This window comes from Podarcis melisellensis (genome assembly GCF_964234715.1).
Source record: "Podarcis melisellensis genome assembly, chromosome: 12".
Lineage (NCBI taxonomy): Eukaryota > Metazoa > Chordata > Lepidosauria > Squamata > Lacertidae > Podarcis > Podarcis melisellensis.
In genome coordinates, this window is record NC_138544.1 from 58,077,201 (window position 1) to 58,103,204 (window position 26,004).

Below are 26,004 nucleotides of genomic sequence, written 5' to 3' on the forward strand. Positions count from 1 at the left end.
GTCCGGTTTCCAAAAAACATTTGCAAAACCGGAACGGTTAACTTCTGGGTTTTCGCCATTCAGAAGCCCGTTTGGGAAGCGTGGGTTGGACTGTATAGTTACCAGAACCTTAACTCTTTTTTAGCGTTAAAAACCACACGTGTAGATCCCTCCGCTCTCTCTCTCTTGTAGAATAAAGTTCTTCCTGATGTTCAGTCAGAACCCCTCTCTCAGCATCTCCCGGGATCTCTGAGGTTACAGGGAACCAGGCAGAGGGCCTTCTTGGTGGTGGCGCCCGCCCTGTGGAACGCCCTCCCTTCAGATGTGAAGGAAATAAGCAGCTATCTTCTTTTTAAAAGACATCTGAAGGCAGCCTGTTTAGGGAAGTCTTTAATATTTAGTGCTGCATTGTTTTTAACAATTGATTGGAAGCCGCCCAGAGTGGCTGGGGAAACTCAGCCAGATGGGCGGGGTATAAATAATAAATTATTATTATTATTATTTCTCAAGGTGGCGAGCCAGACAGATCGTGAAGAACATCCCTCCCTCCGACATGGACCAGATCAAGGCCAAAGTGGCGGCGCTGGACGTCCTGCAAGGCCTGCGGAAGGACTGGGGCTGCTCCAGGAGCTGGGGGAGGAACTACTTGGTCTCGGTAAGTGGTTCCGGAAGTGGAGGCGAGAAGCCGATGCCCAGCCATTTCTGCACCCTCCTGCGCAGTTGGTAGCTGGTGGCCCTTGGGAATGGCAGAGAGAGAAGGTGAAGAGCCCAACTGTAGGCGGAGCCAGAGCCACTGACAGGCAGGGCCAGGGCCCAATGACCAGGCAGGGCCAAAGGATCCTGCTTTTGTCCCCACCCTCCTCCCTGCTGAGTCTCGCAAGCAGCAGCTGGTGTTGGAAGCGAGCCTGCAATAAATCACACTGAGGAGGCGAAATTAACCCTTTACTGGAAAATACACATCGAAGCAGTTCACGGCGATAAAAACCGAAAGAAGGGAAAAGCAGGCATCAGTCAATGGTTGTGGAAGGACTGCTGTCCTGCTCATGAGTTGGGGGCCAAACGAAGCAAACCTCTCCCACTCAGGGCCTTGCAGAGGCCCGGGCCAGGTAGATAATGCGCCCCCCCTTTTTTTTACCCTGGGGATAACGGAAGTCTTATAAATAAGTATATAAATAATTTTGTGTATATGCTGACTGTGGCCCCCTTTGGAATCGGGGGCCCGGGCCAAGTGGCCCATATGCCCCCCCCTCTATCTGGGCCTGCTCCCCCTCCCCCCCTTTACACTTTTTGGATGCTGCCTTCCAGTTGCCATAGTAACTGCAGAGCTTTTGGAAAAGCCCAACTTCCTCCTCCTCCTGCTCAGCTCATCCATTTCCCCCCCACACACACTCTGCACCCCCCCTTGATAAAACCTCTCTTCCCATTCTCCTCTACAACCCCTGCCTAGCCTGAATCAACGCCCCCTCCTCCCAAATTCAGAAGAACCTTATGATTCAGCATTTTACTAGCCTTGGGGGAATAACAGACTCAAAGAATTGGAAGGGACCCCCAGCGGCCATCTAGTCCAACCCCATGCAATGTAGGAATTGCAGCTCAAGAATCCCTAACCGATGGCCACCTGACCTCTGCTTACTCTTCCTAAAAGTTGCTGAGAGACCCCCTGTTTCACTCACAAAGCTACAATTCCCAGAGTGGTCTCTGAAGCAAACCCCTCTTCTCAGAGGACTCTGGGAACTGTAGTCTCCTCACAACTATCAGACCCATTTAACAAACTACAGTTCCCAGCATTCTTTGGTCTTGGTTGGGGGGAAGCCAAGGCTGTTTAAAGTGGCGTCATACTGCTTTAACGAAAAAGCAGAGACATCACCTTGCCAACAAAGTCCATACAGTTAAAGCTCTGGTTTTCCCAGTAGTGATGTAGGGAAGTGAGAGCTGGACCATCAAGAAGGCTGATCGCCAAAGAATGGATGCTTTTGAATTCTGGTGCTGGAGGAGACGCTTGAGAGTCCCATGGACTGCAAGAATATCAAACCTCTCCATTCTGAAGGATCCTGAAGCTGAGGCTCCAAGACTTTGGCCACCTCATGAGAAGAGAAGACTCCCTGGAAAAGACCCTGATGTTGGGAAAGATGGAGGGCGCAAGGAGAAGGGGACGACAGAGGACGAGATGGTGGGACAGTGTTCTCGAAGCTACCAGCATGAGTTTGCCCAAACTGCGGGAGGCAGTGGAAGACAGGAGTGCCTGGCGTGCTCTGGTCCAGGGGGTCACGAAGAGGCGGACACAACTGAACGACTAAACAACAACACTGCCTGCTTTAACAACATGGTGTAGGGCCTGTGTTTGGCTGCAGTCTCTACCTGCAGTTGTTTTCTCTAGTATTTGGCGCAAGAGCGTCATGCTTGGAACAGGGAACAGGGAAAGTTAGCAAGCATCAGCTGGGGGAGGGAAACTCTAGATCTGTGGTTCCCAAGTTTTCTGGATCCATAAACTCTTTTCCCGATGCCCCTTACCCTACCATATAAAAAGCGTTATTGAGGTAGATAAGTTGGTAGAGCATATGAGACTTTTAATCTTGGGGCCACGAGTTCGAGTCCTGCGTTGGGTGAAGTTCCAGCGTTGCAGGTAGTTGGACTAGATGATGCTTGTGGTCCCTATGGGATGATTCCTCTCTGAATTAGGGGTTTGTGTGACCTCCAAGGAAGGTAATGACACAGGGAAATTCAAAACAGGAGCAATTAATTGCACGTTCATTCAAAATCCAGTTAGAACGATTCAGTTTAATTCATTCAACAAAACTGACGGACTTGATCCAGGGATACCAGACTTTTCAAAGGCTGAGGGTCATTTATACCTCCAGTATATACCCCCCTCAGACACGGATGCCGCTGTGGGTTTAACCACAGAGCCTAGGACTTGCTGATCAGAAGGATGGCGGTTCGAATCCCCGTGACGGGGTGAGCTCCCGTTGCTCGATCCCTGCTCCTGCCAACCTAGCAGTTCCAAAGCACGCCAAAGTCCAAGTAGATAAATAGGTACCACTCCAGCGGGAACGTAAACGGTGTTTCTGTGTGCTGCTCTGGTTCGCCAGAAGCGGCTTAGTCATCCTGGCCACATGACCCGGAAGCTGGACGCCAGCTCCCTCGGCCAGTAAAGCGAGATGAGTGCCGCAACCCCAGAGTTGGTCACGACTGGACCTAATGGTCAGGGGTCCCTTTACCTTTACCTATATACCCCCCTCGGACATGGGTGGCACTGTGGGCTAAACCACAGAGCCTAGGGCTTGCCGATCAGAAGGTCAGTGGTTTGAATCCCCGCGACGGGGTGAGCTCCCGTTGCTCGGTCCCTGCTCCTGGCAACCTAGCATTTCGAAAGCACACCAAAAAGTGCAAGTAGATAAATAGGTACCGCTCTGGCGGGAAGGTAAACACATTTTTGTAAGCGCATTTTTGTGTGCTGCTCTGGTTTGCCAGAAGTGGCTTTGTCATGATGGCCACATGACCCGGAAGCTGTACGCCGGAAGCTGGCCACATGACCCGGAAGCAATAAAGCGAGATGAGCGCCGCAACCCCAGAGTCCGCGACTGGACCTAATGGTCAGGGGTCCCTTTACCTTTTTATATACCCCCTGATGCCCCCCTGCCTTTTAGTGGCTCCCCACCCCCGGCCAATGTAATCCCACTGTCCACTTTGAGAGGACGGAAGGCTCTAAGGCGAAGGCAGGGAAGCTGACATGAGGGAATCTGTGAAAACAACAACAACCGAGACACCTCAAATGTGCAAAGAGGGTGAATACAGGGAAATTGTTTATTTATATCCCACGGACGGCGCAAGGCAGTAAACAACAGAACAGAGAGAGAGATGTGAAAGACTTTGCCATGAAACATTTATCAAAGCAGTCTATAGCAGGCTATAAAAAAAACCCAGCAGCCGCCTGCCTAAATTGCTGGAACCCTAAAGGAGACATAGAGCATCATTTCACAACTTCCCGGCGTGTCTTTCATCCGCCTTCCTCAAAATCCTGATGGAGGAGAAGGAGGGAAGGTTGGCGGGTTTGCTTGCTGAGAATCTAAAACTGTTATCGGAGCTTCTTTAGCTTGTGTGTGGGGAGAGTGAAGTCCACAGCTATTATTTTCTCAAAGTGCTAGCGTGGATTCATTTAGACCAGAGAGGTGGATGGCCGTTACCATATCAAGTGAGGACCCCCAACCCAAATAGCCATTTTTGTGCATGAAGCTTAGGTAATGGCTATCCTGGGTCACTTCCCAGAGCCTAGGTCTTGCTGATCAGAAGGTCGGCGGTTCGAATCCCTGCGACGGGGTGAGCTCCTGTTGCTCAGCCCCAGCTCCTGCCAACCTAGCAGTTCAAAAGCACATCAAAGTGCAAGTAGATAAATAGGTAGCGCTCTGGCGGGAAGGTAAATGCCATTTCCGTGCGCTGCTCTGGTTCGCCAGAAGCGGCTCAGTCATGCTGGCCACGTGACCCGGAAGCTGTATGCCGGCTCCCTCGGCCAATAAAGCGAGATGAGTGCCACAACCCCAGAGTTGGCCACGACTGGACCTAATGGTCAGGGGTCCCTTTACCTTTACTATGACCTCTTTATGGAGCATTCGTCCCTATTGGTCTTTTGGGAGATTGACGTTGCCCCCAGCAATCATTAAACCCACGATTGCCAGTTTGTGTGTTGCTTTCCTCCGCAATTCCCAGCTTTTGCGGGGGTGCAATTAGTGCCAGAGACGTCCGTTAAGAGTTTGGGTGTAATCTTCGGCACCTCCCTTTCCATGGAGGCACAGATTGCAGCTATAACAAAGGCAGCATTTTTTCATCTCCGCCAAGCTAAGCAGTTGGCTCCTTACCTCTCTCGCCCTGACCTAGCCACTGTGATCCACGCGACGGTCACCTCCAGACTGGATTATTGTAACTCACTGTACATGGGGCTGCCCTAGAGACTGACCCAGAAACTCCAATGGGTGCAGAATGCCGCGGCAAGGCTCCTTACTGGGTCCTCGCCGCAGGATCACATTCACTCGGTGCTATACCAGCTGCACTGGCTCCCGGTAGAGTACAGGATTAGGTTTAAGGTGCTGGTTTTAACCTTTAAAGCCCTATACGGCCTAGGACCCTCGTACCTATGGGACTGCCTCTCCTGGTATGTCCCACGGAGGACCTTGAAGGTAAAGGTAAAGGGATCCCTGACCATTAGGTCCATTCGTGGCCGACTCTGGGGCTGTGGTGCTCATCTCACTTTATTGGCCGAGGGAGCCAGCGTACAGCTTCCGGGTCATGTGGCCAGCATCACTGAGCTGCTTCTTGCGAACCAGAGCAGTGCATGGAAATGCCGTTTACCTTCTCGCCAAAGCGGTACCTATTTATCTACTTGCACTTTGACGTGCTTTCGAACGGCTAGGTTGGCAGGAGCAGGGAGTGAGCAATGGGAGCTCGCCCCGCCGCGGGGAGTCGAACCACCGACCTTCTGATCAGCAAGACCTAGGCTCTGTGGTTTAACCCACAGCACCACCCGTGTCCCTGTCCCATCTGTCCTCCTTAGAGAGGAGGAAAACTGAAATGCAGGAACAGATGAGGAATTGCCAGACAAATCTTCAGCCGGCAGGAGGACTCTCTTTTTGCGAGATGCAACTGTATTTCCAAACCCAAAGCTGGCTGGCGTGGAAGACTCTAGCTGCCCACGTGTTCCCCACTTGGTAGCAGTGTCACCTGCCTTTGTTTATCCCTTGAAACGGGATTCCTGAGTCACCCCAGGCCTGCTGAGTCAGCCCAAGCCCACACACCAGGCCGAGCAGATGAGTTTTCACCCACAGCTGAGTCCTGCTGCCTCGTGGGCTCTGGGTGGGGTGGTTTTGGGGAGGGTGCCGAAAACCACCCTGAAATAAGACGGGTGCATCTGTTCCTGGAGCTTGAAGATGCGGCGAGCAGAAAGCTCCGTATGAGGAGGAACTTTTCTCATGCACCGTCTCCATGGCGACGTCTCCCCCAAAATCCTCTAAGTCGGGAGCAAGAGGCTGTGTGGGTGGGTGGCTGCCCCTGCAGACGTTTCCGGCACTCGCTAGCTGTGGAGTCATACTGCGTTAATAGATTAGCCTCTGCACACGCACACAGGCAAACGCCCATTTTCTTACAGAGGGAGAATTGCTACCTCGGTTCAGCATCAAGAGATAGAGCGGCGGTGGGGAGATGTCGTACATTAGTATTCAGCCATCCTCGATTTGTTGTCAAAAGCAGCATTGTCCCAAAAGGCGGGGTTGAAAGGAAGGCCTTGTAATAAACCAAAATCTGCCCTTGTTCCCTTATGGGGGACACAAGAGCCCTTATAGAGTCCTTTGTAGGTTCTCCATCGGTCGGAGAAAATGACAGAGGCCAACCAAAGAATATTGAGAAGCAAAGCAGCTAGTAAGCCTGATCTTTAGTGATCTGTTGCAACAGGGTGCGCCCCTCACACAGGAAAGGAGGAGGAACCCCGAACAAAGGTGTGCTTGCCCTTATATAGACATTTTTAATTGCCTTCCCTGGAGTTCAAGTGCACCCTCAAAAACATCATACATACATCACAGAAGGGGTGTAACCCAAGACCACCCCCCAAAAACGTCATTTGTTGTTGATTAGTCGTGTCTGCCTCTTCGTGACCCCCTGGACCAGAGCACGCCAGGCACTCCTGTCTTCCACTGCCTCCCGCAGTTTGGTCAAACTCATGCTGGTAGCTTTGAGAACACTGTCCCACCATCTCGTCCTCTGTTGTCCCCTTCTCCTTGGGCCCTCCATCTTTCCCAACATCAGGGTCTTTTCCAGGGAGTCTTCTCTTCTCATGAGGTGGCCAAAGTCTTGGAGCCTCAGCTTCAGGATCTGTCCTTCCATTGAGCACTCAGGGCTGATTTCCTTCAGAATGGAGAGGTTTGATCTTCTTGCAGTCCATGGGACTCTCAAGAGTCTCCTCCAGCACCAGAATTCAAAAGCACCCATTCTTCGGCGATCAGCCTTCTTTATGATCCATCTCTCACTTCCATACATCACTACTGGGAAAACCAGAGCTTTAACTATATGGACCTTTGTGAGCAAACCAGTGATATTTTAGGGAGCAGGCTAGCAGGCGGGGCCCATGACTTACATCATAGGAGCCTACACAACACAAAACACTGCTGCTGTATGTAGGTTTGGTTTTATTTGTTTTTTACCTTATATTTTGGAAATGTACATCCAGGTTTCCCCCCCTTTAAATGGTTTCAGGGAGTCAAAATGGTTTCAGGAAAGTCTTCCTGTTCTGCTCCAGACATTTATGAACATTATATATATATATATATATATATATATGCAGGTTTTGGTGTCCTCGGGTGTCTTCCCGTGTAAAAGTTGGGGTGTCTAGGCGACGTTTCGACGAGGTCTCACTCGTCATCTTCAGGCTGGTGCTTTCGGCTTCTTGTTACTGGAACAGAGCAGGATCTCAGTGTTTGAGTTCCTATAAATACTGTTGAGGGGGTGTGGTGTATAGCCTCCAGTGTTCTGGGCAGAGAGGAAGTTCCCAGGCTAGTGTGCCTTTTCTTCTTTTGTTCCTTAATTACTTGAGGGATATCTTGAGTGATTTCTTGAGTGATATCCTGAGTACCACTTAGGTGGGTCATTAGGTGTGGATTAGTTGCTAAAGTCTTTGTGTCTTGACCTCTTGAACTTTGTGAAGAGTTTTTCTGAGAAGATGGCTGTACTGCACTTAGTTGTGCTCTGGCTTGGCTTCGTGTATAGGGGCGAGCTGTGGTTTTGTGGCCTGTGTCAGCCAGATCTGTGTAGGGATTGCAGGGGGGTGCAGCCTAGACACCCCAACTTTTACACGGGAAGACACCCGAGGACACCAAAACCTGCATTCCTGTACCCGTGAAAATCTACGAAAGCAAATATATATATATATATATATATGACCTTAAAATTCTTATAACAGTGTAGCAGTGGGCACCCTGTTGCAGTCGTTAATAAAGATCAGGCTTATAGCCGCTTTGCTTTCATATATCCTGGTCTGGTCTCTGTTCATTTTCCGACCTGTTCAAGCCTTAAAAGGTCTGCTCTCTCCGAAGGTCCAGTCTTCCAAAAGAAGCCCTTGAAGGGACCCCTCAATATTCTTGTTTCATAATTATTATTTCCCTGCCCTCCAAATGGGAAAATAACAATTGCCAGTAATAAAGGGGGGACACAATAATTGGTGCCCTTCTCTGCCCTACTCAGGCCACCCAGCTCACGATCTCTCTTTTAACTCTTCCAGGTGGTGGAAAACCCTACAATGGCCGACCAGTTTGCCAAACGGGTGTCAGCCCTGAAGGAGAAGGTGCACTTCCGTTCCGTGCTGTTCTCGTGCCACGTCCGCAAGGTGAGCAGCTGGCAGAAGCAGAGGCTGCTCCTCTATCGCTCCCTCCTGACTCAACGCAGAGCATCAAATGCACCGCTGAGCTAAATTGGGTTGAGAGCAATTTCCTTTCAAATCTCAGGGTGTTTCGTACTGCTAATTCAGGTGTCTTGGGGACTTGGCAAAACCACCAGCTCTGTTTTCCCCTCCTGCCTTTCTGGTGGGTCAGTGATCCAGGTGCCATAAGAAAACTGCAGAGATAGCACAGGATAGTGCGCACCCCGGAAATGATCTCTTTCAGCTTTTGCCTTCTGAAAGAAGATACAGGGTTATAAAGACTAGGGCCAGCCGCCTGAGAAACAGTTTCTATTCAAATGCAATTTTGGTTTTAAACGCAGTCTCTAAGGGACACGGGTGGCGCTGTGGGTTAAACCACAGAGCCTAGGACTTGCCGATCAGAAGGTCGGCGGTTCGAATCCCCGCGACGGGGTGAGCTCCCGTAGCTCGGTCCCAGCTCTGCCAACCTAGCAGTTCGAAAGCACGTCAAAGCGCAAGTAGATAAATAAGTACCGCTCCGGCAAGAAGGTAAACGGCGTTTCCATGCGCTGCTCTGGTTTCTCCAGAAGCGGCTTAGTTATGTTGGCCACGTGACCCAGAAAAGCTGTCTGTGGCCAAACGTGGGCTCCCTCGGCCAGTAAAGCGAGATGAGCGCCACAACCCCAGAGTCGTCCGCGACTGGACCTAACGGTCAGGGATCCCTTTTTAAGGTGCTAAAGGTAAAGGGACCCCTGACCATTAGGTCCAGTCGCAGATGACTCTGGGGTTGCGGTGCTCATCTGGCTTTATTGGCCAAGGGAGCCGGAGTACAGCTTCCGGGTCATGTGGGCACTCTTGCCCAGTGTATCATTACTGATGATGTTCTCTCCTTGCAGATCAACCGCTGTAACAAGAGCACAGACAGAGCCATCCTCATCACAGACCAGCACCTATACAAGTTGGAACCGAGGAAACAGTACAAAGTGATGAAATCGATTCCTCTGAGCATGGTAAGAGGGATCTCTCCTGGCAATGGGCTTGGGGAGGTGGTGTGGTGAGCTGCTTTCGTGGTAGTTAAGGTGGTAACGTTTCACAAGGCTGTCGCTGTTTCTGCAAACGTCTTCTGCAACATGCCATCGGCACAACTATAGCGGTGGATTTTTATAAAATGGTCCAATCTGTTGGGATGCTGCTAAGGAATTGGGGCAGATTAAGGCGTTCTGGGAAATGATATATAATGAACTGAAAAAGGTATTTAAATATACCTTTCTGAAGAAACCAGAGGCCTTTCTCTTGGGTATGGTCGGCCAATTGGTGCCAAAGAAGGATAGAACATTCTTTATGTATGCTACAACAGCAGCAAGAATACTCATTGCAAAGTATTAGAAGACACAAGATCTACCCACCTTGGAAGAATGGCAGATGAAGGTGATAGACTACATGGGACTGGCAGAAATGACTGGCAGAATCCGAGACCAGGGGAGAGAGACAGCGGAAGAAGATTGGAAGAATGAAAGAATGAAAAGAAAGGCTAAAAATTAAATGAAAAACAAGGGAAAGGATTTGCTGAATTAATAAATTAGAAATTGGAATACAGAGAGGGGAGCTATGAGGAAGTCGGGGAAGTAAGTTATAAGAAAAAAAGGATTGAAATTATACTTGTTTTTTATTTTTGTCTGTTTTTATTATTGATTTGTTTTGTTTTTATACAACTTCTGAAAACTTAATAAAAATCTTTTTTTTAAAAAAAGGAATTGGGGGCAATTGGCAAGCCTCCAGCTGGCTCCAGCCCACTGGCCAACATGCCAGTCGAACTCCAGTCCTTGGTGCAGCATGAATCTGTGAGCCAAAGCTTCAGAATCTGGGCACACAACTCAGCAGAGTAAACGCACAACAGAAGTGGCAGGGAGAGGCTGTGTAAAGCATATTCACAAGCAGTTTATTCAGCGCACATTAGGACAAGAGGAAAAAACATGTCTTCTCCCCTTTGTGTCCAAGCAAGCAGCATACACAAAAGCTATGCACACAAACGGAAGTTCCCAGCAAGCTGTGCTGGAATGTAAACAGACATGGTGTAAGTCCACCGAGAATGAGTTGCTGTGCTCATTAGGCCTGGCGAAGTCTATGGAGATCGTGTTTTTACTAACAGAGTTAACTCCAACTTTGAACTGTGTGAACTGGCCTTCTCGGTGGTGGCGCCCGCCCTGCGGAATGCCCTCCCATCAGATGTCAAGGAAATAAACAACTATCTGACTTTTAGAAGACATCCGAAGGCAGCCCAGTTTAGGGAAGTTTTTCATGTTTGATGTTCTATTGTGCTTTTAATATTCTGTTGGGAGCTGCCCAGAGTGGCTGGGGACACCCAGCCAGATGGGTGGGGTAGGTATAATAAATAATAATAATAATAATAATAATAATAATTACTGACCAGCAAGCTATTGTGATAGAAAGGTGTTTCACTCAATAATAATAATAATAATAATAATATTTTATTTATATCCTGCCCTCCGCAGCCGATGCTGGGCTCAGAGCAGCTAACAACAATAAAAGTAACACAGCATTCTAAAATCCATTCATTCTAAAATCAATTCAGAATCAAATTCACGGCAAGCATTTACTTTCATTATTACCATTTTGTGTGCGTGTGCGTGTGGGTGTTTGCACATATGTGTGTTTTTGTATGGAATTTATTTATTTTTAAATTTATTTATTTTTTAAAAAGAAAGGAATATTCCGGTCTTTTGGCATGACCCTCATCAATCCAGCTGGCCAGACTTGCAGTGGTCTCTCTGGTAAATGTCTGGTTGTTAAGTTTAGACCTTGTTTCGTCCTTGCCTTGGCCGCCTAGCTTCCACTTGGAGGGGAGGCGCTGAAACCTTTTTGCGATTTGTCTCTCTCGACAGGTGACCGGGATGAGTGTGACCAGCGGCGTGGATCAGCTGGTCGTCTTCCACACCCAGAACCACAACGGCCTGGTGGTCTGTCTCCACAAAATGAAGCCGGAAAACGATGGCCGTGTCGGGGAGTTGGTTGGCGTGATGGTGGACCACTTCAGAAGGTGGGTGGCTTTTAAAGCAAAATAAATAAATAAAATGGTGTTGATTGATTGCAGCACGGAGTCAGAATACAGCTGCGGTCGCATCTGCACCTTCTGCTGAAAGTACAACCCTGGGAACTGTACAGGTGAAACTCGGAAAATTAGAATATCATGGAAAAGTTTTCAGCAATTCAACTTAAAAGGTGAAACAAATATATGAGATAGACTCATGACATGCAAAGTGAGATATGTCAAGCCTTTATTTGTTATAATTGTGATGATCATGGCGTACAGCTGATGAAAACCCCAAATTAATAATCTCAGAAAATTAGAATATTAAATGAAACCAGCAAAACAAGGACTGCAAATAGAGCAATACTGGACCTCTGAGAAGTAGAATCATGCATATGTACTCAGTGCTTGGTTTGGGCCCCTTTTGCATCAATTACTGCCTGAATGTGGCGCGGCATGGTTAATTAATATTGTTGTTGTTTAGTCGTTTAGTCGTGTCCGACTCTTCGTGACCCCATGGACCAGAGAACGCCAGGCACCTCTGTCCTCTACTGCCTCCCGCAGTTTGGTCAAACTCATGCTGGTAGCCTCGAAAACACTATCCAACCATCTCGTCCTCTGCCGTCCCCTTCTCCTTGTGCCCTCCATCTTTCCCAACATCAGGGTCTTCTCCAGGGAGTCTTCTCTTCTCATGAGGTGGCCAAAGTACTGGAGCCTCAGCTTCACAATCTGTCCTTCCAGTGAGCACTCAGGGTTGATTTCCTTCAGTATGGAGAGGTTTGATCTTCTTGCAGTCCATGGGACTCTCAAGAGTCTCCTCCAGCACCATAATTCAAAAGCATCAATTCTTCGGCGATCAGCCTTCTTTATGGTCCAGCTCTCACTTCCATACATCACTACTGGGAAAACCATAGCTTTAACTATACGAACCTTTGTTGGCAAGGTGATGTCTCTACTTCTCAAGATGCTGTCTAGGCCTGTCATTGCCCTTCTCCCAAGAAGCAGGCGTCTTTTAATTTCATGGCTGCTGTCACCATCTGCAGTGATCATTGAGCCCAAGAAAGTAAAATCTCTCACTACCTCCATTTCTTCCCCTTCTATTTGCCAGGAGGTGATGGGACCAGTGGCCATGATCTTCGTTTTTTTGATGTTGAGCTTCAGACCATATTTTGCGCTCTCCTCTTTCACCCTCATTAAAAGGTTCTTTAATTCCTCCTCACTTTCTGCCATAATATTAATTAATATTATGATTAATTAATTATTAATTAATATTTATTTAATTATAAATTAATCCGAAGATCACAGGGCAGTTTACGAATGAAAGAAAGAATGAATGAATTTTATTATTTCGGTCACAGACCAGTTCCAGCCCACATACAATATCAAGGAAGTCATAAAACACGATGGAGGTACATTTGAATTTGCAGTTAGGTATGTTGTTGTTGTTGTTTAGTCGTTTAGTCGTGTCCGCCTCTTCGTCGCCCCCTGGACCAGAACACGCCAGGCACTCCTGTCTTCCACTGCCTCCCACAGTTTGGTCAAACTCATGCTGGTAGCTTCGAGAACACTGTCCCACCATCTCGTCCTCTGTCGTCCCCTTCTCCTTGTGCCCTCCATCTTTCCCAACATCAGGGTCTTTTCCAGGGAGTCTTCTCTTTTCACGAGGTGGCTCAAGTCTTGGAGCCTCAGCTTCAGGATCTGTCCTTCCAGTGAGCACTCAGGGCTGATTTCCTTCAGAATGGAGAGGTTTGATCTTCTTGCAGTCCATGGGACTCTCAAGAGTCTCCTCCCGCACCAGAATTCAAACTCATCCATTCTTTGGCTATCAGCCTTCTTTATGGTCCAACTCTCAATTCCATACATCACTACTGGGAAAACCAGAGCTTTAACTATACAGACCTTTGTTGGCAAGGAGATGTCTCTGCTTTTTGAGATGCTGTCTCTCGTGCCCTTGAATGATAGGCCCCCCTCCCCGGCGGCGGTGGGATTAGAGAGAGCCGCTCTTGACCCAGTGACCTCCGGAGCACCCTAATGCAGATCTGAAGATGGAGGAGGCTCAGGAGTCTGAGCTGGGATTAGGAGTGGCGGTAGGGCTGACCCTGGCACACACACAGAGCCCCTTCTCTGGGCTCGCACATCAATTCCCGAACGAGGGTCTGAGAGCAGGCTTCTGAGCACTCCAGAAGTATGCCTGGCACAGTGACTTCACTTTTGGGGTGTGCACATTAATGAAACAATGGAGGCAAAAAAATTGAGAAAGCTTGGAGGGCAACAGAATGCTTAAAGGTAAAGGGACCTCTGACCATTAGGTCCAGTCATGGCCGACTCTGGGGTTGCGGCACTGTGGGTTAAACCACAGAGCCTAGAGCTTGCCGATCAGAAGGTCGGTGGTTCAAATCCCTGCGATGGGGTGAGCTCCCGTTGCTCGGTCCCTGCTCCTGCCAACCTAGCAGTTCAAAAGCACGTCAAAGTGCAAGTAGATAAATAGGTACCACTCCAGCAGGAAGGTAAACGGCATTTCCGTGCGCTGCTCTGGTTCACCAGAAGAGGCTTAGTCCTGCTGGCCACATGACCCGGAAGCTGTATGGTGGCTCCCTCGGCCAGTAAAGCGAGATGAGCGCCGCAACCCCAGAGTCGGCCACGACTGGACCTAATGGTCAGGGGTCCCTTTACCTTACGATTCCATGATTTCAAGGACGTTTCAGGGGCCTGGAGCCAGGGGGGTGCATCGAGCGGCATGATTTGTAACCCTGAAGAACTCCAATTAGCAACTTCCCTGTTCAGTGAAGCTTTTTATATTTAATGCTGTATTGTTTTTAACATTTGATTGGGAGCCGCCCAGAGTGGCTGGGTAAACTCAGCCAGATGGGTGGGGTATAAATAAATAATAATAATAATAATAATAATAATTATTATTATTATTATTATTATCCGTATTGGCAGAGAAAGGGGAATGGAAGCCGGGGGAATGCAAGCCTGGGTCCTTCGCCGTCGCAGCAGGTGACAGATGGGATCCTTCTCTGGGAAACCCCCCATCCTTGCAGGGTCGAATCATTGCCATCTGTTGTGGCAGCTGCAGGCATGCGCCGGGACACTGACCAGGTGCAGGAGAAGAAAGGAACGATGGTGAAAGGGGAGGGAGGGCTGGAAGGAAGGGAGGGGGGCTGGACTGTTTGCTGTGCGTCTCCCTGGAGCTTCACAAAGGGGATTGTGAGAAATTACTGCACAGCGCTGGCAGGTTGGGAGTGATGGACTGCAAGGCAGCTGTCAGGGCTGGGCTGGATTACCAGTGGATTTCTGGCTTGGTCTTCACATCCAAAGGCAGCAACACTGAGACACCAGTTGCTGGAAAACGCAGGAGGTTGAGAGGGCTCTTGCGTTCGAATCCTGCTTTTGGGTTTCCCATGCAGGGAATCATGAGGTTGGCCACTGTGAGAAGGCTGGACTCAATGGACCGCCTTTGGCCTGAACCAGCCGGCTCCTCTTGTGTTCTGATCTGGGTGTGCACAGCAGAAGAGAAAGCGCGGGAACTTGTTTATATAACGTATTTTTCGCTCTATAGGACGCACTTTCCCCCTCCAAAAATTAAGGGGAAATGTGTGTGCGTCCTATGGAGCGAATGCAGGCTCCTTGGCTTCAGCGACAGCAACACGAAGCCTCCAAAGTGCAGAGGGAGTGCTTTCTCCGCGCTCCGGAGGCTACGCATTGCTTTCACTGAAGCCTGGAGAGTGAGAGGGGTCGGTGAGCACCGACCCCTCTCGCTCTCCAGGCTTCAGGGATAGCCACCTGAAGCCTTTGGAGCGCAGCGGGAACATCGGATTCTGCCAGTCCCAATATAATCTATCACCTTCATCTGCCATTCTTCCAAGGTGGGTAGATCTTGTGTCTTCCAATACTTTGCGATGAGTATTCTTGCTGCTGCTGTAGCATACATAAAGAATGTTCTATCCTTCTTTGGCACCAATTGGCCGACCATGCCCAGGAGAAAGGCCTCTGGTTTCTTCAGAAAGGTATATTTAAATACCTTTTTCAGCTCATTATATATCATTTCCCAGAACGCCTTAATCTTTGGGCACATCCACCAAAGGTGAAAGAATGTACCTTCATTTTCTTTACATTTCCAACATTTGTTGTCAGGCAAGTGATAAATTTTTGCAAGCTTGACTGGGGTCATGTACCACCTATAAATCATTTTCATAATATTCTCTCTTAAGGCATTACATGCTGTAAATTTCATCCCGGTGGTCCACAACTTTTCCCAGTCAGCGAACATAATGTTATGACCAATATCTTGTGCCCACTTAATCATGGCTGATTTCACCGTTTCATCCTGTGTATTCCATTTCAACAGCAAGTTATACATTTTTGACAAATTTTTATTATTGGATTCTAACAATTCTGTTTCCAATTTTGATTTTTCCACCTGGAAGCCAATTTTCCTGTCCATCTTATAAACCTCCATTATTTGATAATAATGAAGCCAGTCTCGCACTTTATCTTTTAATTTCTCAAAACTCTGCAGTTTCAGTTTGTCCCCTTCTTGTTCCAAAATTTCCCAATATTTTGGCCATTTGGACTATTACATTTAAATCTCATAACTAATAACTCTATTCTTTCTCTACACTGCAATGTTTCATACATTTCTCCTTACAAAACTCCTTGTAGTCCTACTAGTGTAATTTGTTGATTACAGTTGTTCTTCAAATAATTCGTATATTTCTTCCAATCTTCTGCGAATCTCTGGTCCCGCAGGTTTCGAATCCTTCCTGTCATTTTGTCCAATGCTGCGTAGTGTATTAATTTTGTCTGCCATTCTTCTTTCGCCGGAAGGCAACAGCAATTCTTTGCCAGACATGCCTGAGCTGATCTCTCTCTCCATTAGCCCAGAGCTTTCCAAACTGTGTGTCGTGACGCATGTGCCGGCGGCAGTGTGCAAGTGTGTCCCCGTGCGTCTCCTGGGGGTGGAAAGGGGTTAGTTTGACATGGGGGCAAATAAAAGAAGACGCCTTCACCCCGGTATGGTCGTTCCCTTTTATCGCCGTCTCTCAGACCACATGGGGGAACGGACTATATTTTGAGGGGGGGGGGAATCAACACATTCCTATGCCCCACAAATAACCCAGAGATGCAATTTAAATAAAAGGACACATTCTACTCATGTGAAAACATGCTGATTCCCGGAACGTCTGAGGGCCGGATTTAGAAGGCGATTGGGCCTCATCCGGCCCCTGGGCCTTAGGTTGCCCTGTCATAAGTAGACTCTCCTTCAATGAAGGCTTCTCAGCAGAGGTTGGACAGCCACCTGTCAGGGTTATAGTTGACCCTTGGGGTCCCTGCAAGCTCTACATTTCTACAATTCTATGCTTCATGGACCTGAAGTCTGTGATCTCCAGCCACCCTTCCCAAAGGAAAAAAAAAGAGGTCTTTGGAGGAGGAGCTGGCCATGGTACTGAATCTTCTTATTTTTCTTCTTTGGTGATCCCTTATGGCTGAGTAAGATTGTCTTCCATGAACACGGTTTTAACAGTGAGTCCGTGAGTGCCTGTGGAGGCCAATTCTGGGTCCACACGTCCTTCCACAGTGGGGACATATGTTCCGGGTGGGAGTTGATCCTGGTGTGGATTTGCCAAGTGTTCCTTCCTCTTAGTACGTTTCTCCCTTGTGTCCTGAGTTCGAGCGTCTTCAAAGCCCATGACACCTTTGGGAAAGGCTGTTCTCCAGCTGGAGCGCTCGCAGGCCAGTGTTTTCCAATTGTTGGTGTTTATACTACATTTTTTTAGATTTGCCTTGAGAGAGTCTTTAAACCTCTTTTGTTGACCACCAGCATGACGCTTTCCATTTTTAAGTTGGGAATAGAGTAGTTGCTTTGGAAGACAATCATCAGGCATCCGCACAACATGACCAGTCCAACAAAGTTGATGTTGAAGAATCATCTCTTTGACACTGGTGATCTTTGCTTCTTCCAGTACACTGGCCTGTCTTCCCAAGTGATGTGTAAAAATATTCGGAGACACCGTGGATGGACACTCGCTGGCACTGAATAGCAAAGTCCTGACCAACATACATGGGATGTTGCCTTATACCAAATCAGACCACTGGTCTTTCTTGTCACCTCCTATGGTTCCCAAACTTTTTTGGCCCACTGCCCTTTGGTTCCACAAACTCATCCCTAGTGCTCACTATAAAAAGCCTTATTCAGAACAGTGGCTTGCGTGATCCACTATGGAAGATAAAGGTAAAGGGACCCCTGACCATTAGGTCCAGTCGTGGACAACTCTGGGGTTGCGGCGCTCATCTCGCTTTACTGGCCGAGGGAGCCGGCGTACAGCTTCCGGTTCATGTGGCCAGCATGACCAAGCCACTTCTGGCGAACCAGAGCGCACAGAAACACCATTTACCTTCCCGCCGGAGCGGTACCTATTGATCTACTTGCACTTTGATGTGCTTTTGAACTGCTAGGTTGGAAGGAGCAGGGACCAAGCAACGGGAGCTCACCCCGTCACAGGGATTCGAACCGTCAACCTTCTGATCGGCAAGTCCTACAAGGCGTCCCTGCCTTGTAAAAACAGTGGAAAAAACAGGTGTTCTGCCCCTGAGCCGCTTGGAAGAGCCCTTTGACGTACTTGCACTTTGACGTGCTTTCAAACTGCTAGGTTGGCAGGAGCAGGGACCGAGCAACGGGAGCTCACCCCGTCGCAGGGATTTGAACCCGACCTTCTGATCGGTAAGTCCTAGGCTCTGTGGTTTAACCCACAGCACCACCCACGTCCCCACTATGGAAGATAGCAACACAATAAAATTCAAAACAGTAGCAATTAATTGCATGCTTATTCAAAATCCAATTAAAACTATTCAGCTTAATTAATTCCACAAAACTGATGAACTGCATGTCCGAGATCTGCCTTTCCCCCAGCCGAGCTCCTGCTCGCGTCGACAGAAGGCCTCCAGAGATAGTGGCAGGTCCCCAGAAGAAGTGGACATCACACTTTGTCACGTGCTAGAGCAGCCTCTTTATCTGTAAGGCCAGAAGCTCCTGTGTGTATTTTTAATTATGGCTGGGAATAAATAGTGCATAATTAACGCAAGCTGCATGAAATTTGTGCGAGGAGGCTGGACGTGTCGCACTTCCCCCTGTGATGCTGTTTTGCGCCGTTTCCAAGTGCGAGACGCGAAGCGACAGCTCTCCGGAATGCGATCACCTGTTAGCGGAGTCTTTAATTTGCACTTCTTAAGATTTGGCAGCGGGAAAACGTGTCCTGACAAAATGAAGGTGCTGCTGTCAAGGAGGGAATTGCCCCCATCTGTGGGGCACGAAGCTCGTGCCCATGTATTTTTTTTACTTATAAGATTCCTTTGCCATAAGGGACAAGGGCGAGTTACAGCAACACACAGAGAATCGTCGACTTGGAAGGGACACCAAAGGACATCTAGTCCAACCCCTGGCAATGGAGGAATCACAACCACTGATGGGTGGCCACCCAACCTCTGCTTAGAAACCTCCAAGGAAGAAGAGTCCATTGCCTTCTGAGGCAGTCTGCTCCGCAACCAAGCAGGTCTTACTGTCAGAAAATTATTCTTTTTTTAAAAAAAATCATTTTTATTTGATTTTTCTAATACAAAGTTATAAAAATCCAAATGCAACTGTTCTTAACCTGAGGTACCACTTCAGTTAATGGGTCCTCCCTCTACCACTGCACGATTTCTGTTCTCATCCTGAAGCAAAGTTCTTAACCCGAGGTTCTATTTCTCGGTTAGCGGAGCCTGTAACCTGAATCTTCTGTAACCCGAGGTACCACTGTACAGAGATTTATCGGAATCTCAGGACTTTCCCCCATCCCTTCCCCAGAGTCCTGATTTAAATATTTAAAACGGCATCTTCTTCCAAACTCAAACTTTTACGTCCATCCATATTGTCCGTGGTAATTGTTACACCACATGCGAAATCAAAATCCTGCCAATGTTTCAATCTACTTTCTTAAATAACTTAGAAATTTTCCCCATTCTTCTGTCAAGTTTTTGTCCTCTTGGTTCCAGAGTTTTCCAGTCAGCTTTGCCATTTTGGCATAGTCCGTCATCTTGGCTTGCCATTCCTCTGATAGGGAGTCTTTCTTCTTTCCATCTCTGGGCTAGTAGCATCTGTGCGGCTGTTGTTCCATACATAAAAAGTCTTTTCTGGACCTTTGGAATGTCTATACCTGTAATTCCTAATAAAAAAGCTTCTGGTTTTTTAAAATAAAATTTTTAAAAACTTTTTTTTCATTTCATTATATGTCATCTCCCAGAAGGCTTTTACCACCTTACAGGTCCACCACGTATGAAAATGGGTACTTTCTTTTCCTTTATGTTTCCAGGACATATTTGTACTTGTCCTATACATGTTTCCCAAGTTTGCAGGAGTCAGATACCACCGGTACATCATTTTCATATAATTCTCTTCCAAAATATAAACATGTCGTGAACTTCAGGTCTGTTTTCCATAACTTTTCACAATCTGCCACCTGAATATTATGCCCCAGATCCCTTGCCAAGTGTATCATTACCGGCTTGACCTGTTCATCCTTTGTACAGAAATTTTTCTTAATGTGTATTCAGGAATCTTCTTTCTCGCCATTTGAATTCATCGATTGGGGTCCTACTAGGGCTGTCTTTAGCATATGCGCTGTCAGGGTACAAAGATCCGTCCAGTGGCCCCTCCCAATTTAGTTTAGCCCCTGTAAAGGGAATTGGGGTTGCTCGTGCGTAAGTGGCCGCTGCTCTAGGCAACGTTGTCTGGCTAAACTTTTCCCTGGCTGAACAGCACTTTTTCCGCGGCTGTGTCAGTCACTGGCAGAATCCGTCAATGGGCGTTTCCTGAACTTCTTCCAGCATAAAAGCTCTTTGACACCAAGTCGCCGCCTAGCCTCCCTGCGCGGATGTTTTCTGCGCAGAGTGGGTGTGGCCAGCGGAGGTCCTGGGCTCTCCCCGCTGGTCTCTGTGGAAGAGTCTTGGAGCCATCTCTCCGAAGTCCTTCCCGGCTCCCTTTTCTTCCTGGTGTCACGCTGATTTCCTTCCTCCGAGGAAGTGTTCCCTCTCTCCCGGCTGGGCCCTTCTCCTGCATCGCTAGGGAGCCTCACCTCTACTCTTGGCTCCGATGGCAGTTCCCTGACAGCCCCCAAATTAACTTTTATAATCCTTATGTCAGACACCACGCTTACGCCTTATCTCTTCTTTACGAAAGAAGGGAGGAGAAAGAAAGAAACTTTTTAATTTATATTTACAATACAATTATACTCGCTGAGTCTGACAAGCGCTGCCGCTAATGTGTTGCGTCTTTGGTAAATGAGCACACAGAGTCGTAAGTCCTTTAGTGAAACAGTAGGTAAACATTTCAGTAATACCTAGGTATATCTGTATTTTGTTTTTCTAGCTTGACCAAAATTATTTATTATTTCATAACAGGTAGATACAGTCATACATACTTCAGGTTGCGTTTTTTCGGGTTACAGATGTGCCAAAACCTGGAAGTACAGGAACGGGTTACTTCCAGGTTTCGGTGGTTGCGCATGCACAGAAGTGCTAAATAGTGCTTTGCATATGCGCAGAAGCGCCGAATCACAACCCGCGCATGCGCAGATGCGACGCTGCAGGTTGCGAACGTGCCTCCCGCATGGATCACGTTCATAACCCAAGCGTCCACTGTAGTTAAGAACTTAGGCGGTTTCAGCGGTGGGTGCCTGGCGCCCCCCAGAATTCAGCGCCCGGGTGCCCCGCACCCCTTGCACCCCCGGGTAAAGACGGCCCTGGGTCCTACCCTCTGGAGCAGAGGAAACAAGCTTGCTCCATTTTCCATGTGAGAGCCCTTTAGTTATTTGAAGACGGCTAAGCTTTTCTCCCTCTTCCTCAAAGCTGGAACGTGTGAACATCCCCTGAAGTTGACTCTTGGAAGATTCAGGACAGATAGGCATTCTTTGCACAGTTAGACTATGGAACTCCCTGCCACATGAGGCATTGATGGCCGCCAACCCGAATGGGTTTAAAAGCGGAAATCCGTGGAAGAAAAGGCTATCAGTGGCTGCTAGTCATGGTTGCCCCACTCTGTCTCCACTCAGAGGCAGCATGGGAATCTCGGGTGGGCTGTTGTCCTCCTTGCGTCTCATTGGCCACTGGATAGGCCTTTGGCTTGATCTCCAGGGCTCTTTGCATTTTTAACCCCCCAATTCTTAACACCTGCTTTCGTTTTGCTGTTAGGAGTTCTGGGGGAGCAGCTAGAATTCAGATCCTGCCCTCGTAATCTTTCGCAGCTCCTTTGCGGTTTTGGGTCGCCCGCAAAGATGCGCCTCTTTTCCTCTCTAAAGCCAGAGTAGGAAACCTGAATGCCCCACTTTGCAGATGCCTGGGACACGGTTGCTAGGGAACTGCCAGAAAGCTCATTAACAGCTGAGATTAAGCAGTGAGCCTGGAAGGAAGCAGAAAGAGAAAGAAAGAGAGGTGAAGAAAAGAAAGGAAGGTGTCAAGGTGAGGGAGGGTGAAAGGAGAGAGGGAGAGAAAGAGGAGGGAGGGAGCTCTCACAAGCACTGAAACTGCATTGGGGTCCTAACCAGTGCGGTTTTATTTATTTTATTGCATTTATATCAGACCTTTCCCCCCCCCCCCAAGGAGCTCAAAGTGGCATACATGGAGGTGTTCAGATCCTGCCTGCAGGTTGGCCACTGTGAGAACAGGCCACTGGCATGATGCGCTGGCCTTCTTACGTTCCTCTCTGTGGCATGTGAGATGGCAAGCTGTAAACACCCTCCATGCATTTACGTGAGTGTGCACTCAAGGCCAGATGCGTCCGTTCCGCATGCAGAGGTTTTTATTTCAGAGCACAATTCAAAGTATTGGTGTTGACCTTGAAAGCCCTAAACGGCCTCAGCCCAGTATACCTGAAGGAGTGTCTCCACCCCCATCGTTCTGCCTGGATGCTGAGGTCCAGCTCCGAGGGCCTTCTGGTGGTTCCCTCCCTGCAAGAAGCAAAGCTACAGGGAACCAGGCAGAGGGCCTTCTCGGTGGTGGCCCCCGCCCTGTGGAATGCCCTCTCATCAGATGTCAAGGAAATAAACAAATACCTGACTTTTAGAAGACATCTGAAGGCAGCCCTGTTCAAGGAAGTTTTTAATATGTGACATTTTAACGTAGCGCATTTTTCACTCCATAAGACGCACCAGACCATAAGACGCACCTAGTTTTTGGAGGAAAAAAAACAAGGAAAAAAATATTCTGAATCTCAGAAGCCAGAACAGCAAAAGAGATTGCTGTGCAGTGAAAGCAGCAATCCCTCTTGCTGTTCTGGCTTCTGGAATAGCTGCGCAGCCTGCATTTGCTCCATAAGACGCACACACATTTCCCCTTACTTTTTAGGAGGGGAAAAGTGAGTCTTATACAGCAAAAAATACGGTATTTTCAGTCTTTGTTGGAAGCCGCCCAGAGCGGCTGGGGAAACCCAGCCAGATGGGCGGGGTACAAATAATAAATTACTATTAATATCTGTGGCATGTGAGATGGCAAACTGTAAACACCCTCCACGCATTTACGTGAGTGTGCACTCAAGGCCAGATGTGTCTGTTCCGCACGCAGAGGTTTTTATTTCCCGAGATGCTCCAAGGAAGGAGCTGGGCCCAGGAGCACTTGGAGTTTTTTATCTTCTTCAGGTGGACAGTGGCTTTGGAGCGAAGCGTTTCCCAGACATCAAACAGGCTGCGCTCTGTACATTAAGCAGCAGGAGGTGCCGATGACTTGGCAACCCCAGTTTGATCCTCAAAGCTGCTAGAGGATCAAAGTCACAAGGGACTGCCAAGTCATTGCAACTGATTCATCCGAGGGTTTGCTGTTGGCACAGACCAAAAACCTGCAGGTGTAACCCGGGGATGTGGGCAGGCTTGATGCAATTCTCTCACCGCCCTGGCAGGTTGCAGAAGGAAGGCCTCTGGAACGCGGATTGGTTTTGCCGCGTATCCCTTCAGAATATTTCTGTCCCACCTTTCTGCGTCGAAATTTTGAAGCGGACTCACAAGGGTACAGTGAAAATGGCTGCAATGCTACAGTACAGAGACAGTGCGGTGCAGTGGTTAGAGTGCTAGACTATGGCTTGGGAGAGCAGGGTTCGGATTCCTGCTTAGCCGTGAAGCTCACTTGGTGGGGAGCCTAGCTGAGAACGAAAGAAACACCAAAAGCCAAACCCCTAATAAAACAGCAATAGAACAATTAAAATGATTACTTTCTGGAATAACGTCTTTTTTTAGACAACCAAGCAGAAATGTTTTAGGTTCCAAGGGTATATCATCGCCTAACAAGAAATAGTGTTCAACCTTTTAACTGCTATCAAGATTATAATAGCTAATAACTGGTGGGGGGGGGAGCATATCTTCTACTATATCTGAATGGATTGAGAAAATTTGGTTCATTGTTACTACCACTAAGCTAACTTATTGCAAAATGATTCATATCAACCAGCCTAACGCGCTTATGGGCATTCTTGGGCAATGTTTTGGAACAACAAGCTCAAGGAAAATGCCCACCCTTAAGTCGTTTCCAATCTGCTGCAATTGTATTTATTAATGTCCTTTTATCTTTGGTTTAAAGGGACGCGGGTGGCGCTGTGGTCTAAACCACTGAGCCTAGGACTTGCCGATCAGAAGGTCGGCGGTTCGAATCCCCGCAACGGGGTGAGCTCCCATTGCTCGGTCCCTGCTCCTGCCAACCTAGCAGTCCGAAAGCACGTCAAAGTGCAAGGAGATAAATAGGTACCGCTCCGGCGGGAAGGTAAACGGTGTTTGCATGCGCTGCTCTGGTTTTGCCAGAAGCAGCTTAGTCCTGCTGGCCACATGACCCGGAAGCTGCACGCCGACTCCCTCGGCCAGTAAAGCGAGATGAGCGCCGCAACCCCAGAGTCGTCCGCGACTGGAGCTAACGGTCAGGGGTCCCTTTACCTTTACTTTTCTCTTTGGTTTATGCTGTTTATTAATGAACGAAATAACATAATTACAGCATCCTCTCCAACATCCCACTGAAGAAAATCAGGGCCCATGTCTTTCGGCGCCATGCTCTTGTGAGAGTCGGCTGTCTCGCGTGGGGCCACGATGCCAAAAGTCGCGCAAGACTTGCACGAGAGCCTGGCACCACCGCTGGCTGCCAGATCATCTTCCTCCCCGAGTTTGGCGGTTGGCGGGACATCCCAGGATCCTTTTGGAAGCTGGGACGTTCTTCTGTAATTCCAGGATGCCCTGGGGAAACCGGGATGGTTGCAGGGCATGTTGCAGCAAACATCATGAGCAGAACAGGTTGTCTGCTTTAAGCATGGGTGAGAAAGCTCAGGTCTGCAAGGCTGCTGGTCGCTGGTGCTACCAACCATGCCATCTCCTCCAGGTATCTCCAGGGCAAACTTGGTGCTGAGCCTTGAAGCCGTGTTGTATCTCTGCGGCAGCTGCAGAGGGCAGTTTCGTTCTCCCACCCAAAGCCGCAGGTCTATGAATAGTGCAGTGGATTGCCATAAGGGCCTCTTTGTTCACCCTGGTGGCATGTGAGCTGCCTGGGGCTGCTTGCTCCCAGTAGCATCCGGGATCCTGCGGATCCTTGATCTGCTGGGTTCCTCTGTCAGGACGCCTGCTTCCTCGGACAGGGAGGAGAGAACACAGTTGGGTCCTTACAGACAGGTAGTAACATACGGCGGTGAAGGTCCTGTGTGAGTGCCTGGAGGCGGTTGGAGGATGGATGGTGGCTAACAGATTGAGGTTGAATCCTGACAAGACAGAAGAATTGTTTTGGGGGGACAGGAGGCGGGCAGGTATGGGGGACTCCCTGATCCTGAATGGGATCACTGTGCCCCTGAAGGACCAGGTGTGCAGCCTGGGAGTCATTTTGGACTCACAGCTGTCCATGGAGGCACAGGTCAAATCTGTGTCCAGGGCAGCTGTTTACCAGCTCCATCTGGTACGCAGGATGAGACCCTATCTGCCTGCAGACTGTCTCGCCAAAGTGGTGCATGCTCTGGTTATCTCCCGCTTGGACTACTGCAATGCGCTCTACGTGGGGCTACCTTTGAAGGTGACTCGGAAACTACAACTAATCCTGAATGCGGCAGCTAGACTGGTGACTGGGAGCGGCCGCCGAGACCATATAACACCGGTCTTGAAAGACCTACACTGGCTCCTAGTACGTTTCCGAGCACAATTCAAAGTGTTGGTGCTGACCTTTAAAGCTCTAAACAGCCTCAGTCCAGTTTAGGGGGGGAAATCCATCCACTAAACATTAGATGATCACCAGGGCTAGCTGGCTAAATTAGTCCTATTTGCGCCAGCGAGGAAACCAGGGGAGAATTAGCTGTGGGATCCCAGAGCGGGTAATCTTCATAAAAAGGGGAGAAGAAGGGGAATAAAAGATCAGGCTAAGTTCACCTTGAAAGCCAGGTAGAATAGCTCTGTCTTACAGACCCTGCGGAAGGAAGTTAGGTAAATCCTGCAGGGCCCTGGTCTCCTGGGACAGAGCATTCCACCAGGTCGGAGCCATCACTGAGAAGGCCCCGGCCCCGGTGGAGGATAATCTAACTTCCTTAGGGCACTTTGTGGTTGCAATAAGTCGGTGGTGT

At 48.6% G+C, this 26,004-nt stretch overlaps 1 protein-coding gene across 2 annotated transcripts in view; it reads left to right on the forward strand.

Moving 5' to 3' along the window:
* Positions 1–26,004, forward strand: part of MYO1G (myosin IG) — an 87,529-nt gene that overhangs the window by 53,827 nt on the left and 7,698 nt on the right. For both annotated transcript variants that reach the window (XM_081931547.1, XM_081931548.1), the window contains exons 18-21: positions 490–634; positions 8,237–8,341; positions 9,250–9,363; positions 11,257–11,411. In XM_081931547.1, the coding sequence (XP_081787673.1) occupies positions 490–634; positions 8,237–8,341; positions 9,250–9,363; positions 11,257–11,411 (519 nt within the window). The remainder of the gene's footprint in view (positions 1–489; positions 635–8,236; positions 8,342–9,249; positions 9,364–11,256; positions 11,412–26,004) is intronic.